This window comes from Heterodontus francisci, chromosome 33 (assembly GCF_036365525.1).
Source record: "Heterodontus francisci isolate sHetFra1 chromosome 33, sHetFra1.hap1, whole genome shotgun sequence".
NCBI classification, from domain to species: Eukaryota; Metazoa; Chordata; class Chondrichthyes; order Heterodontiformes; family Heterodontidae; genus Heterodontus; species Heterodontus francisci.
Window position 1 is genome coordinate 27,916,562 of NC_090403.1, and position 15,645 is coordinate 27,932,206.

Sequence of the window (15,645 nt, forward strand, 5' to 3'; positions counted from 1 at the left end):
AAGATGCATGCATATTTCACCAGCCTGGAAAACTGAAAAACATTTAAAATGTTCTATTCTACTAATGGCGGTAAACCTATCTAGTGGGTATCAAACAATATCCTTTTGAGACATTAGCAATAGGCTTGATAATAATGCTTTGTAGAACTTTTTAAAAATTCATACATTTGTTGGGGTCAAAAACTTATTTTTTATCGGTTATTACAGCTATCACCCTCACAAAATCTCTACTATTTGTTAGTGTGCAAAAGACATCTTTGCTGTGACGAGAAACTGGATTGATAAGTTAATATAAAAGCAAAATACTGCGGATGCTGGAAATTTGAAATAAAAACAAGAAATACTGGAACCACTCAGCAGGTCTGGCAGCATCTGTGGAAAGAGAAGCAGAGTTAACGTTTCGGGTCAGTGACCCTTCTTCGGAACTAGTTAGGGTTAGGGTTAGTTCCGAAGAAGGGTCACTGACCCGAAACATTAACTCTGCTTCTCTTTCCACAGATGCTGCCAGACCTGCTGAGTGGTTCCAGCATTTCTTGTTGATAAGTTAATATGCTGCCTTGTGAATATGGTATCAAGAATTCACACATTTAACTCAGCACAAGAGGAAACAGTACTTTGTAAACCTCAAACAATCACAATGATGAGTGGATTAGGTACGTGCTCATCAGGAGCATTCTTTTTGAAAACTCATTGCCTTGATTTGCAGTGCTTTACAAACTATTAAATAATAAATTATCGCTGCAGTCAACTCTCTCATTCTCTGCTCACAACAGAATACATACACAATCATCTTTCCTTTCAATTTTTCAAGCTCACCACCACCTTCTCAAGGGCAATTAGGGATGGGCAATGAATGTTGGCCTAGCCAGCGACGCCCACATCCCATGAATGAATACAAAAATCCAGGTCATCAAATTAATTTCTTAATCAAATTACTGGCCTCTAGTGGTGACCTCTGGTCTGTCCATGCTCTACACTTTCTGAAAATACAGTTTTGATTACAAGTTCAGTTGCACGCAAATTTTCCTGATGTTCTAAACCCGTCACATTCATTTAAAGCTACCACTATAATATTGTGCTTCCTGGCCTGGTCTGTTGCATTTAGCAAGCTTCAACCATTTGATGACTGTAATTAATACTTTTGCTCCAAAGTAATTTTCAAAGTTTTAGGACAATAAATATAAGGTTTTCTAGTTATACAGATCTTTAATGTTATTAGGATTCCACAAGATTATTTTTTGTATCAAAACAGCAAAACCAATCTATCAGATAACTCCAGCCTCCACAAACACAAGCGTCCAAGACTACTGGACAACATCTTGTCCCACAATAAATCCTTTTCACCGAGTAGCCCCGTCTCCACTGACTTCCATTGGCTTTCTATCCCTCCATAGTTTCATCCCATCCTACCTCTGCAATCTCCAACAACAGGTCACAGCCATGCCTTACATTTCTCTAACTCCTAGCTCTCCATTCCACCATTGGTGGCAGAGCCATCATAGCCCTATTCATAAACCTCCTCTCAACCCCTCTGACTTGGTACAGCTCTCTCCATCTTGTTTCAATCATCTTTCCAAAAGCTGCTACTATATTTGCTATCCATCGCACCTCTGAAGTGGGTTTGGATGCTCTCTATGCTACAGAAACTATATAAGTCTAAGGAGCTGTTGCATTTGAAAATGATGCCCAGAGTGTTCAAACTCAAGCCTCAAGGATAGGTGGTCCGACTGTTTGAACAAATACCATAGTGTTCACGTATAAATGCTCATCACACACTGGGTACCAATGTTATGTTCCATTTCCCCTCTCTCCACCCCAATTTGTCCCTTCCTGGGACAAATGCTAGGATACTATTTCACAAGCACAGCTACTGTCTGGCATTTTGCTCAAGTGGTTATTATTTTGTGAGCCTCAACAGAAAATTATTTGATCATGGTGAGCATTATAGATCCTAGCCTCACCTAATGTTTATAGAATGATACAGCACAGGAGACTATTTGGCCTATTATACCTGTGCCAGCTTTTTGAAAGAGCTATCCAATTAGTCCCGTTCCCCTGCTCTTTCCCCATTGCCCAGTAAATGTTTTCCCTTCAAGTATTTATCAACTTCCCTTTTGAAAGTTACTACTCAATCTGCTTCCACCACCCTTTCAGGCACTGCATTCCAGATCATCATAACTCGCTGCATTAAAAAAAATGAGAGGCGTCAGAAGTTTTTTTTTATCACCTTAAATCTGTGTCCTCTGGTTATCAAACCCTCTGTCACTAGAAACCGTTTCTCCTTATTTACTGCATCAAAATCTTTTTTCTTTTAACACCTCCATAAAATCTCCCCTTAATCTCTGTTGTAAGGAGAACAGACCAGCTTCTCCAGTCTCTATGCATAACTGAAATCCCTCATCCCTGGCACCATTCTAGTAAATCTCTTCTGCATGTGGTAAGGGGTATGGGTGGTTCCCACTGTTCGCCTCCCAACTGGCCGCAATTGTGTTTTGTTTAAAATGAGTTAGCCCCTGTGTTTTACTTGCCAAATGAACAGACAGGGACACGTTTTCTTGTAGGTTTAAAACAGAAGATTAACCATTTATTGAACAATATTCATTCCCCAAAATGTTTGCAACATTAACCACGTACACATTCACTCTCAAGATAAGAAAGATAGAAGGTAAAGGGTAAAAATGCAAGGTGTGGTAGGTGTTCATGGTTTACGGTAAACCTGTTCAATCTTCTAAGTAGGACAGTCTCTTTTAAAGGTGCAGGCATGGATTGTTTGTAGTCTTGAACTTATTGAGGTGTTGTAGATTTCTGGTGGTTAAGATTTCAGACTGAAGAAGGCAGTTAATTTCAGTTCTCTGCTGTACCACGTTATAATTTAGAATTAGCAGCAGGGCTTCTTCTTTAGGCTGGCTCTTTCCACAGCCTCTTGCTAGACTGCTTTTCTGTGATGTTGCTGTGATCTCTCCCTCTCTCCCCAGAGGGTTACCTTTTAACGTCACAATTCATCATATTAGCATTTCTGATACCTGGCACATGACCTTCTCCCCTGGTGTGATCACACAATGGACCAGGCTGTGAAATCAATCACCATTCAGTAATGTCTGGATAAGTATCATTCTGTTATGATGTGTCTACTTCACACCACCTTTATCTCTGAAGAAATCCATTCAACTCAGGAATGTCTCTTGATGGTTTCAGGATGGGTGTAGTCGACACCTCTTAATCTAGAATGCATCCTTTTGTCCTTTCAAGACAGTGAGGCAATTTTTGAATACAGAGGCGAGGTCATCTGATCTTCGGCAGCCATTTTACAGCACATTGTCCACTTTTTTTTTTTAAAAAGGGAAAAGCTAATTTCAAAGATTCCACATTGAATAAAGTTCATATCTGAAAGGTAGGAATATGATGTCTCTTTACTGGGCATGACAATGCTCACCAAGACCTTGACCTCCTTCTCAAACTGTGGTGCCAGAATGGAACACAATACTCCAGCTGAGGCCTAATCAATGTTTTATAAAGGTTTAGAATAATTTCCTTGCTTTTGTACTTTATCCCACTTAATAAAGCCAAGGACCCCACTGACAGCCTTGTCAACCTGTCCTGACACCTTAAAAGAATTGCGTACAGAAGCCCCGATGTATCTCTGTTCTGCATCCTCTTTGAAATTATACCGTTAGACAGCTCCTTAGACAGCACCTTCCAAACCTGCGACCTCTACCACCTCGAAGGACAAGAGCAGCAGATGCATGGGAACACCACCACCTGCAAGTTCCCATCCAAGTCACACACCATCCTGACTTGGAACTATATCGCCGTTCCTTCACTGTCGCTGGGGCAAAATCCTGGAACTCCCTTCCGAACAGCACTGTGGGTGTACCTACCTCACATGGACTACAGCAGTTCAAGAAGGCAGCTCACTACCACCTTCTCAAGGGCAATAAATACTGGCCTGGCCAGTGACGCCCACATCCCATGAATGAATAAAAAAAAAATGTAGTTTATATTGCCTCTCATTCTTTCTACCAAAATATTTTACTTCACACTTTTCTGCGTTAAATTTCCTGTCATTTGTCTGTCCAGTTCACCATAGGGTCATAGAGTTATACAGCACAGAAACAGGCCCTTCGGCCCATCTTGTCCGTGCCGCGTCAAGCACCCATCTATTCTAATCCCATTTTTCAGCACTTGGCCCATAGCCTGGTATGCTATGGCGTTTCAAGTGCTCATCTAAATACTTCTTGAACGTTGTGAGGGTTCCTGCCTCTATCACCCCTTCAAGCAGAATGTTCCAGATTCCAACCACTCTCTGGGTGAAATCTTTTTCCTCAAATCCACTCTAAACCTCCTGCCCCTTACCTTAAATCTATGCCCCCCGGTTACAGACACCTCCGCTAAGGGAAAACATTTCTTCCTATCTCCCCTATCTATGCCCCTCATAATTTTGTATACCTTAATCAGGTCCTCCCTCAGCCTTCTCTGCTCTAAGGAAAACAACCCTAGCCTTTTCAGTCTCTCTTCATAGCTGAAATGCTCCAGCCCACGCAACATCCTGGTGAATCTCCTCAGCACCCTCTCCAATGCAATCACATCCTTCCTATAGTGTGGCGACCAGAACGGTACACAGTACCCCAGCTGTGGCCTAACTAGCGTTTTATACAGCTCCATCATAACCTCCCTGCTCTTACATTCTATGCCTCGGCAAGTATCCCATATGCCTTCTTAAACTTATCCACCTGTGCTGATGCCTTCAGTGATCTATGGGCAAGTACACCAAGGTCCCTCTGTACTTTCAAGGGTCCTACCATCCATTATATATTCCCCTGCCTAGTTAGTCCTTCCAAAATTCATCACCTCACATTTCTCAAGATAAAATTTCATTTGCCACTGCTTTGCCCATCTTACCAGCCCACCTATATCGTCCTGTAATCTAAGGCTTTCCTCCTCAGTAACTATGACACCACTAATTTTTGTGTCATCTGCGAACTTACTGATCATACCTCCTATATTCACATCTAAATCATGAATGCACACTACAACAGCAAGGGTCCCAGCACAGATCCATATGGTACACTACCGGTCACAGGCTTCCAATGGCAAAAACAACCCTCGACCATCACCCTCTGCCTCCTGCCACTAAACCAACTTTGGATCCAATTTGCCAAGTTGCCCTGGATTCCACAGGCTCTTACCTTCTTGACCAAACTCCCATGCAGACCCTTATCAAAAGCCTTACTGAAGTCCATGTAGACGGCGTCAACTGTTTTACCCTCATCTACACAGTTAGTCACCTCCTCGAAAAATTCAATCAAATTTGTTAGACATGACCTCCACCTGACAAAGCCATGCTGACCATCCTTGATTAATCCTTGCCTCTCCAACTGGAGATTAATCATAGGAACATAGGAAGATAGGAACAGAAATAGGCCATTCAGCCCCTCGAGCCTGTCCAGCCATTCAACGAGATCATGGCTGATCCGCAGCCTAACTCCATATACCTGCCTTTGGCCCATATCCCTTAATATCTTGGCTCTCAGATTTAAAATTAACTGTTCTAGCTTCAACTGCTGTTGTGGGAGAGAATTCCTAACCTCTACCACCCTTTGCATGAAGACGTGCTTCCTAACGTCGCTCTTGAACAGTCTGGTCCTAATTTTTAGACTGTGCCCCCTAGTTTTAGAATTTCCAACCAGTGGAAATAGTTTATCTTTATCTAGCCTGTCTTTTCCTGTTAGTATCCTGAAGACTTCGATCAGATCACCCCTTAACCTTCTAAATTCTAGCGAAAACAGGCTAAATTTGTCTAAGCTCTCCTTGTAACGTAACCCCTGTATCATTCTTGTAAATCTACGTTGCACTGCCTCCAAGGCCAATATATCCTTCCTAAGGTGTGGTGCCCAGAACTGCTCACAGTACTCCAAGTGGGATTTAACCAGGGTTTTGTACAGCTGCAGCATAACCTCTGTGTCTTTATACTCCAATCCTCTAGATATACAGGCTAGCATTCTATTAGCCTTTTTGATTATTTTCTGCACTTGCTCGTGGCATTTTAAAGATTTATGTACCTGAACCTCCAAGTCTCTTTGGACATCCACTGAACTTAACCTCTTCCCATTTAGAAAGTACCCTGCTCTATCCTTTATCGGTCCAAAATGGATAATCTCACACTTGCCCGCATTGAATTCCATCTGCCACAGTTTTGCCCACTCACCTAGTCTGTCTATATCTCTTTGCAATTTTATGCTATCATCTAGACGGTCTACAATGCCGCCTAACTTTGTATCATTAGCAAATTTGGATATATGACTTACTATGCCATCATCCAAGTCGTTAATGAATAATGTGAATAATTGAGACCCCAACACAGATCCCTGCGGGACACCACTAGTCACATCCTGCCAATCGGAGTACTTACCCATTATCCCCACTCTCTGTTGCCTACAACTCAACCAACTTCCTAAACATGTCAATAATTTGCCCTCAACTCCATGGGCTTCTACCTTAGTTAACAATCTCTTATGTGGGACTTTATCAAAAGCCTTCTGGAAATACATATAAATAACATCCATAGACATTCCTCTGTCCACCACCTTAGTAACCTCTTCAAAAAATTCAATGAGATCTGTCAGGCATAACCTTCCCGTCATGAATCCATGCCGGCTGTCCCTGATTAACTGCAATTTTTCTAGGTGTTCAGTCACCCTATCCTTGATTATAGACTCCAGCAACTTGCCTACCACTGATGTCAGGCTAACTGGTCTGTAATTTCCTTGGTTCCCCCTTTCACCCTTCTTAAAAAGTGGAGTGACATGTGCAACTTTCCAATCCAAAGGGACCACTCCTGAATTTAGGGAACTCTGAAAGACTATAGTTAGGGCATCTACAATGTGCACCCCTACTTCCTTTAACACCCTCGAATGGAAACCATCAGGTCCTGGGGATTTCTCACTCTTTAGTTCCATTAATTTCCTTGTTACTGATGTTTTACTTACGTTAATTGTATTAAGTCCCTGTCCCCTATCGGCTATTAATTTTTTCAGGACTTCTGGCAAGTTATCCTCCTTTTCAACTGTAAATCCTGTCCCTCAGAATTTTTTCCAATAGTTTCCCTACCACTGATGTCAGACTCACTGGCCTGTAATTACCTGGTTTATCCCTGCTACACTCCTTGGATATTGGTACCACATTCGCTGTCCTCCAGACCTCTGGCACCTCTCCTGTGACCAGAGAGGATTTGAAAATTTGTGTCAGAGCCCCTGCAATCTCCTTCCTTGCTTCACATAACAGCCTGGGATACATTTCACCCTGGCCTGGGGATTTATCCACTTTTAAGCCCACTAAAATCGCTAATACCTCCTCCCTTTCAATGCTAATTTGTTCAAGTATATCACAATCCCCCTCCCTGATCTCTACACCTACATCGTCCTTCTCCATAGTGAACACAGATGAAAAGTAATCATTTAAAACCTCACCTACGTCCTCTGGCTCCACACACAGATTGCCACTTTGGTCCTCATCAGTTTGCCTATGTCCACCTGAAGTCCGTCACTATCTTCCTCATTGTTTACTACATTTCTGATCTTCGTGTCATCTGAAAACTTTGAAACTATGCCCTATATACACAAATCCAGGTCTATTAACATATCAAAAAGTGCAGTGATCCTAATACTGATCCCTGTATATTTTCCTCTAGCCTGAAAAATAACTGTTCACCAGTACTATGTTTGCTATCCCTTAGCCAATTTCACATCCATACTGCCACTGTCCCTTTAATCCTAGGACTTTAATTCTGCTTACAAGTATAAGCAATTCCACAATTCCAGTTAGTCACTGGATATCAATCAAGAACTGGAGCCATGGCCTATTTGCCCCTCCAAAATCCAGTGCTATAGAAACCATGTGAAACAACCCTGAAACAACATCAACTGGTTGAGATCAGCTAAGCGCAGACTAGGGTCCTACTTAGGATCTAAGAATACCTCCTGAACCAGCAATTTCCACTGCCAAGGGCAGCAGGTGCATGGGAATACCATCACCTCCAAGTTCCCCATTAAGTCACACAGCACCCGACTTGAACATATATCACTGTTTCTTCATTGTCGCGGGACCAAAATTGCGCAATTCTTTACCTGACAGCATTGCGGGAGGACCTTCAACAAAGATTGCAGCAGTTCAGAGAAACAGCTCACCACCCCGTTCTTAAGGGCAACTAAGGGATGAGGAACAAATACTGGCCTTGCCAGCAAAGTCCACATCCCAAGAATGAGAAACAAACTGTTCACATAGAACACTAAACCACTACTTCACCGTTCATTTTTAATTATCTAATAATAAAAAGCATTAAGTTTAAAGCTTTGGTGAGGACTTTTTAAGAACCTGTTTTTCTCCAATGGCTCAAATCAGAAATCACAAAATCAAAATGTAATTTCTCAACTTTTACAACTGTATATCGCTTTTCAAAAAAAAAAAGACTTGAAAAGGTCTTACACTACAGATCCAACATAACAGTATCAGTAATGTTAAGTAACTCTAGAGCTAGTTTTGATAAGAGTTTAACGATGAAAAGTTAATTGTTGTAAACTTTCAGCATTTCCATTGCTCAGTAAGACCAGAAAAGATGGGTTTTATTTCAGATTACAAACACAGAGGTGAGATGCAACATTACAAGTCCTGGCAAGAGAGGACACAACTGGAGAGCAAGTGAAAGTACAATCATTCATTTTTGTGACTTAGCTTATCTAGCTTTTCTTTCTTTTCCACATAATAAAATGTGGACCTCACTGTTGACCATGCACATATTACTAATTCATTATAAATTTATGAAATTGAGAACAGATTAAGACAGACACTACACTTTAAGCACTGCAGAACATCTGAAAATATCGAGTTATTACCTTATACTTTTGCCGGAGTTCTTCAGTGTCCTGCTTCTCCACCTCCATAACACGGCGTCGTTCTGTTGCGTCGTCTGCATAGTCAAGCTATAAGAAAGACAGACAATTATTTGTTGTCCTCACCTAAATGTTTACATTTTGATAAAATGGAGTGAAATAAAGGTCAACACTTGATTCAACCCATTCTGAATGGGGAAAGCATTCCTTGCATCAAGAAAAATTAGTTTATTTTCCTATTAACAGGACTGATTGATTTTCTTGTCTTAAAAGGGAATTTTATTTAGGGGTTGAAAGATGCCAAGTGCTGCCAAAGTACATACAGCATATCTGACAAATGATTACCTAACTAACCTGTTCTATTCTTTCCCCACTCCTACTTTCATCCTTTGCAGGCATTGCCCATCAACTGCGTAATGACTGTGAGCACAGAGGGCAGGGATGAAGACTTCTCTACCTATTTCTGAGGCAATATGGGCCATAGCCAAAGTCAGCGTTGGATATTACATGCTGCTTCCATGAACATTCAACTAATGATCTCGCCTAGAATTGATGTAGCTGATCTAAAGGGATAGTAACAATTCCGAAAGATAGGGAACCTGGGACTTGAAGTTAATTAAAAGCAAAATACTGCAGATGCTGGAAATCTGAAATTAAAAACAAGAAATGCTGGAAATACTCAGCAAGTCTGGCAGCATCTGTGCAGAGAGAAGCAGAGTTAACGTTTCAGGTCAGAGATCCTTCTTCAGAACTGGCAAATATTAGAAATGTAAAAGGTTTTAAGCAAGTAAAGTGGGGGTGGGGCAAGAGATAACAAAGGTGAAGGTGTTGATAGGACAAGGTCAGAGAATAATTGACCAGGAGGTCATGGAACAAAGGCGAACGGTATGTTAATGGTGTGCTGAAAGACAAAAAGTGTGAGTACAGATAGGGTGTGAATGACTGTAAAGCACAGAGCACTCCAAGCACAAACATAAAAAAAACACATTAAAAAAACCAAAACAATGGGTAAGCACAGTGGAAACAAACTAAACAAATTGAAAAACATAAAATAACCAGATAAAAAAGGAAAACGAAAAAAAGAAAAAATAACTAAGCATAAAAAGGGGGGCTCGTCATGCTCTGAAATTATTGAACTCAATGTTCACTCTGGCAGACTGTAGTGTACCTAATCGGTAAATGAGGTGCTGTTCCTTGAGCTTGCGTTGATGTTCATTGGAACACGGCAGCAGTCCCAGGACAGAGATGTGAACATGAGAGCAGGGGGGGTGTGTTGAAATGGCCAGCAACCAGAAGCTCGGGGTTATGCTTATGGACTGAGTGGACATCCAATCTGCGTTTGGTCTCCCCAATTTAGAGGAGACCAAATTGTGAGCAGCGAATACAGTATACTAAATTGAAAGAAGTACAAGTAAATTGCTGCTTCACCTGAAAAGTGTGTTTGGGGCCTGGGATGGTGAGGAGAGAGGAGGCAAATGGACAGGTATTATACCTCCTGCAATTGCAGGGAATGGTGCCGTGGGAAGGGGAGAATGTGGTGGGGGTAATGAAGGAGTGCTGACAGGAGAAGGGAGGGGAAGGTGCCTTTGGTAGTGGCATCACGCTGGATGTGGCGGAGGATGATCCTTTGGATCTGGAGGCTGGTGAGATGGAATGTGAGGACAAGGGGAACCCTGTCGTGGTTCTGGGAGGAAGGGGAAGGGGTGAGGGTAGAGGTGCGGGAAATATGCTGGACACGGTTGAGGGCCCTGTCAACCACATGGGGTGGAATCCTCGGTTGAGGAAAAAGGAAGACATATCGGAAGCACTGTCAGAGCAGATGCGTCAGAGACGCGAGAAACTGGGAGAATGGAATGGAGCCCTTACAGGAGGCAGAGTGTGAAAAAGTGTAGTCAAGTAGAGTTAATTGTCTGTTTGTTTGTCAATCAACTACCTAAACTAGTGAATATCTATCACCTCCAATGCCTTCCCATACCCATCTGTGATGTTACATGTTCAAATGGTTTAAAATCGTATACTACAGGATATCAGTTCAAGACGACTGATTGGCACAAGACTGAAATTTGTCTAATTAATTATTTTAGAGTATAGACTCTCAGTTCAACTTGTGCTAAGTGGTGGAGCAGTTTGAGAATCCTAAAATAAATTAATATTGACATTGCCAAAGGTGGGTAAATGAGAAGGGGGTATGAAAATAAAAATTCTCTCTGAAATAAAAGTTGTAAGAGTATTTTACAAGGGAGAAGAGATAATGGGCATCACAGAGTAAGGAAGACCGAAGGGAGAAGCAGATCGAAAGCAAAGCTGAAAACAACAGTTTTGAAAAGACTTTTGAAGCGCAGGGAACAGAGAAGGTGCCAAGGCAGAGGGAGCTGGGCATGATATTTCAGAGGACAGGAGCATAGTGACTCAAACAGCATATCTTTCTTTTTCGAAAACACCTTCGATTTTCATCATGCTAATAAATTGGTATAAATCAACTCCTAAGTGCATTAAACTAAAGAAAATATCTCAGGCCAAAGGGCCTGTTTCTGTGCTGTAAGACCAGACAAAAATCTAAAGGAATCAATTTCACAAAACCACTACATTTTCATTTCCATAACTGATTGAAGCTTGCGGTAAAAGAATCAGCTCAATTCAGAGAAAATACCCATTTTTTGACTTCCACATATTTATTTACCTGTAAGTTATAATTTGATATCTCAACTTAGCAAAAATGTTTTCATTTTTTAATAAATCAAACCTGAACTTTACAAATAGGTTTTTGCCATGGCTGACAAGTTTAGTCGTACTTAGTTCCAGACACTGCTATTTTTTTGATCTGCAAAGAGGATTCCCATATCACACTTTTATAAGCCCAAGTCTCTGACTTACCTTTAATTTGAAGGGCTTTGACAGTTTGCAGTCAGACCACTCGACAGAGTGGACTAAGATGAGGCATTATGAAATTCTAACATGGATTGGCTGTTATAAATTAATCAATATAAAACTGCTGCAACAGCCAGTTTAATATTGACCCAAGGTGATGTGCTATTCTATCTAAATCACTTGTTAACCCCTTGAACAACATAAGGTCTTTTTAACCGTATGTTAAAAAATTTACTCCATATTTCAGTCTGGTATTTCGACTTCATAAAATCCAAATTTTGGATATCAAGAAGAAATAACTAGTCCTACATGAATTTCTGAATTAAAACATTGACTCTTTTGTACAGAAAAGCTACTAAATATATTATTAATCTAATAAAACATTTTGAAGTAACTGAAGTATAAATTTTACATTTACAAAGATGAACAGTTCTCAGCAATCAACGGAGTATGAATAAAATCTAATTAAGTGTCAAAATTAATTATGACACATAAATGACTGAGGGTTAAGGCCTATCCTTACTAGATAGCTCAGCAACTCTAAAAGCAGTCTGAATTTTGCCTCAACTAACTTTTGACCTCACCTTACTGGCCTAGTTTCAGAGTTCTCCATCTCATATGCTGCTATGCGGTTTGTTACTCCTGGCTGAAATCCTCAGGAAAACTATAAATGTCAACATAGGAGGGCTTTTTACTTAGATTTCATAACAGGTTTTGCGACTTGCATCTTAATGGATATCTTGCAGAGAAAAAAAAACATCACAGAGAACCCCTAAATCTCCCTGTAATTTCAGCCATCAACCCGGTGTGACAACATGACCGGACGGTTAGTGATTATTCACCATCTCTCAATAACAATTAATACCTGGCATCAGTAAATGGACAACACTGACTCTGAAACTTGAATTAAATTTCCTGGAACCGGCTAATAAAAGGTTGCTTTCGGCATAAAATTAAAAATAATTGTGTCTCAAGTTTCCTTTAACGTAATTTCTCCTCTATTGCAGAGTGTGGACTGTAGGTGGCAAGCACATCAACTACAAGTTCCTGATCACAAGTTTGAGAATAACTGTTTATCCTTTCTCTCACTTTATTCACCCTCCCCTTTGAGCAAATAAACGTCAATGCATTCCCCCCACCCCCACAGTTTGCCACTGTCTGATGAAGGCAGCTATAAATTTAATTACACTGCAACGGCCTGAAGGAAGCTCATATCAAGATGTTCTAAAAGAAAATTGCAGATGTTAAAAATCTGATATACAAACAAGGAATACTGGAAACATTCAGCAGGTCATTGCGAATCTATGGACAGAAAAGACAATTTAATGTTTCATGTATGGACCATTCATTAGAAAGATCTGACAAAAGGTCCGTACCTGAAATTTTAACTTGCCTATTCCTTCCACAGATGCAGATCTGCTGGTTAAACCAATACACATTGCAGTGTTAAAATTATTGAACAATATGTTCCAAATTCTCAGAAACCATGATGCAGAACAATTGCTATTATTTCAAGTCTTTAATCTTACCTCCATTTCCATGCGCCCCATACCCATGACATCATACTTGACGATAATAGGAATGGGATCCGTCCTTCCTAAAATAGGACAACAAGACAGTTGTAGCGAGTGGAGCAGCATTTAGTTATAATCACTTGCTCAGAGGGTCTGGTGAGTAAAGATCTTGCCTTGGAGTGCAGAGGCCAGAAGGCTACAGTGAACCAAACAGAAGCCATTCTCACAGCTTAGAGTTTTAACAGCACTCACTTCAGGTTTTTTTTTATAGTAATGAAGATTTGATAATGCGCAGGTACAAGGTCTGCACACCAATCATCATTTTACTTAAATTGAAACAATGTGAAGAATCTATCTTTTCATGTCATCATTTACCATGTTAAAAACTAGAAACTGCAAATGCAAATTTTATAAATGTACTGGTTTAATATGCTGTAGGACTTAATTATACAGCTTGATTTAACTTAAACAAGAATGGGGAAAATGTCTGCAGACATTTATTTTTCCTATGGATTTAGGTGCTGTATCAGCCAAGGATTTATTTTGACCTTTTTCCTAATCAGAGGTACACATCTATAATTGATACCATTTTAAAGTTTTCCTTTTGTTTTTGAGGTGGCAGTGAAGGGGAGATGGGAAGGAAGATGGCAAAGAGCAAAAGAGTTTGCAATCACAAGTTGTAGTCTTGTGAAGAATTTATATAACTTGGGGGAGTGGGGGTGGGTGCGTGTGTGCATAGTTCCACAATAGATTGATCAGCTTTCCACAGAACAATCTGATCTAACAAAATGAGGCAGTTTCAAACATTCTTGGTGGATGGACAAAAAATGAATATTTAATATATCACAATAGACTAATCATTGCCATGTTCAGCTTATTAGGTTTCTGAATGCCATTGATAAAGATATCGTACTGCAATTGACAATGAAGCCCTTTAGCGTGTTTACTTGCAATTAATTTCCAACATTTTTTTTGGCCGGGGGGGGGGGGGGGGGGGGGGAGGGGGGGGGGGAGAAGAGAGGGGAGAAATGAAAATCACCAAAATAGCTACTAACGCAATAGAAATTTAATATAATTTTAAGTTCACACGGATAATATTTGCAGACCCACAAAGTTGAAAGTATTAACAGAACAAATTATTGAATCGGTGAATGACTAAGGTTCTGTTCTTTTTATGAGATGATATTAGTAATAAATTCAGACTTTGCTGAAGTGGGCCCTCAGAGTTGGAATCACTGTAACTAACAACTCTTGAAAGTGAAATTGAACAAACCATATTACAGGGTTTAATTTTTCCAGGGAGATCGGGAGAGGAAGCAGAATTTTACCTGCCATCATTCAACAATTAAGTTGAAAAGTGTACAAAAGTATCAAAGATTTGCATTTTTATTAGATCTGACTCAATAGTTTCAAAACACATTTGAATCCAAATGTTGAATAAAGTATATATAGAAATCCTGTGATCAGCTATTACTGATTCCACCACCAGAGGCTGCACTTTATACATTTGATAAGGTTGAATTAGAAAGTGCTAAGCATTTACTTCTCTCTGCACACAGGCTTTTATGGTCAAATGTTCCTGAGAGTACAGTCCCAGAAATCCAAAAATTAGCATTCAACTATCAAAATTATAACTGAATATAACTAAATTATAAGCCATGATAGCCAATTTATAAACTTTAGAACACACCAATTTGCCCACCATCGCTGATCAGATTTTAGACCAAACACACTGAGGAGTCTAAGCTGTGAAAAGGACTTTTTGCAAAGAAAATTAAACTTTCAACAGTACTAATCATACTATGTTTGAGAGTCAGACAAATTTTTAATCCACTCAACCAGCCAAACAAAGCAAATGGGACAGCCTAGCACTTTACTACCACATATCTAAGTCAAAGGTACACACTCAGCAGCTGTTTGCTGAGCTGTCAGAAAACAAACTACTTACCTTAGATGCAGAAAATGGTGTAATTTGAATTATAAATAAAAATTTGCAGAATTTACCAAACAATTTATAAACACATCTTAATCAGCCTTACTGATTTAGGGGCAAGCCAATTTACAAAATAGCATATTAGACACTGGGTGCAGACTTAATCTGTACAAGATGAATACTACAAAAACATGGTGCGTTATAGAAGTCATTGACTTGTATAACATTTGAGTGCATTGTGAAGGGACTCAAAATAGGTTGCTGTACAGATTAACATAATATTTCTCATACATTTATTAGTCGTACTAGTGAAAAGTTTTATATTTATACATTTATTTGCAGTAGCAAATGCAAGTGCCCAGCAAATGGGTAAAATCAACTCTTGGACAATACTACAAGTTGATATTGATTGGATTTGAAATTTTTCAAAACACAAACAACAAAG

General features: G+C 40.0%; 1 protein-coding gene across 10 annotated transcripts in view; it reads right to left on the bottom strand.

The window, feature by feature from the left end:
* The window catches only part of gpatch8 (G patch domain containing 8), a 196,962-nt gene that overhangs the window by 92,457 nt on the left and 88,860 nt on the right, over positions 1-15,645 (bottom strand). For 6 of the 10 annotated variants that reach the window (XM_068013233.1, XM_068013242.1, XM_068013240.1 and 3 more), the window contains 2 exons: positions 13,283-13,350; positions 8,889-8,975 (listed from right to left, as the gene is read on the bottom strand). The exons of 1 other annotated variant lie outside the window; for it this stretch is intronic. In XM_068013233.1, the coding sequence (XP_067869334.1) occupies positions 8,889-8,975; positions 13,283-13,350 (155 nt within the window). The remainder of the gene's footprint in view (positions 1-8,888; positions 8,976-13,282; positions 13,351-15,645) is intronic. 3 more of the 10 variants (XM_068013235.1, XM_068013234.1, XM_068013237.1) reach the window with 1 other exon arrangement.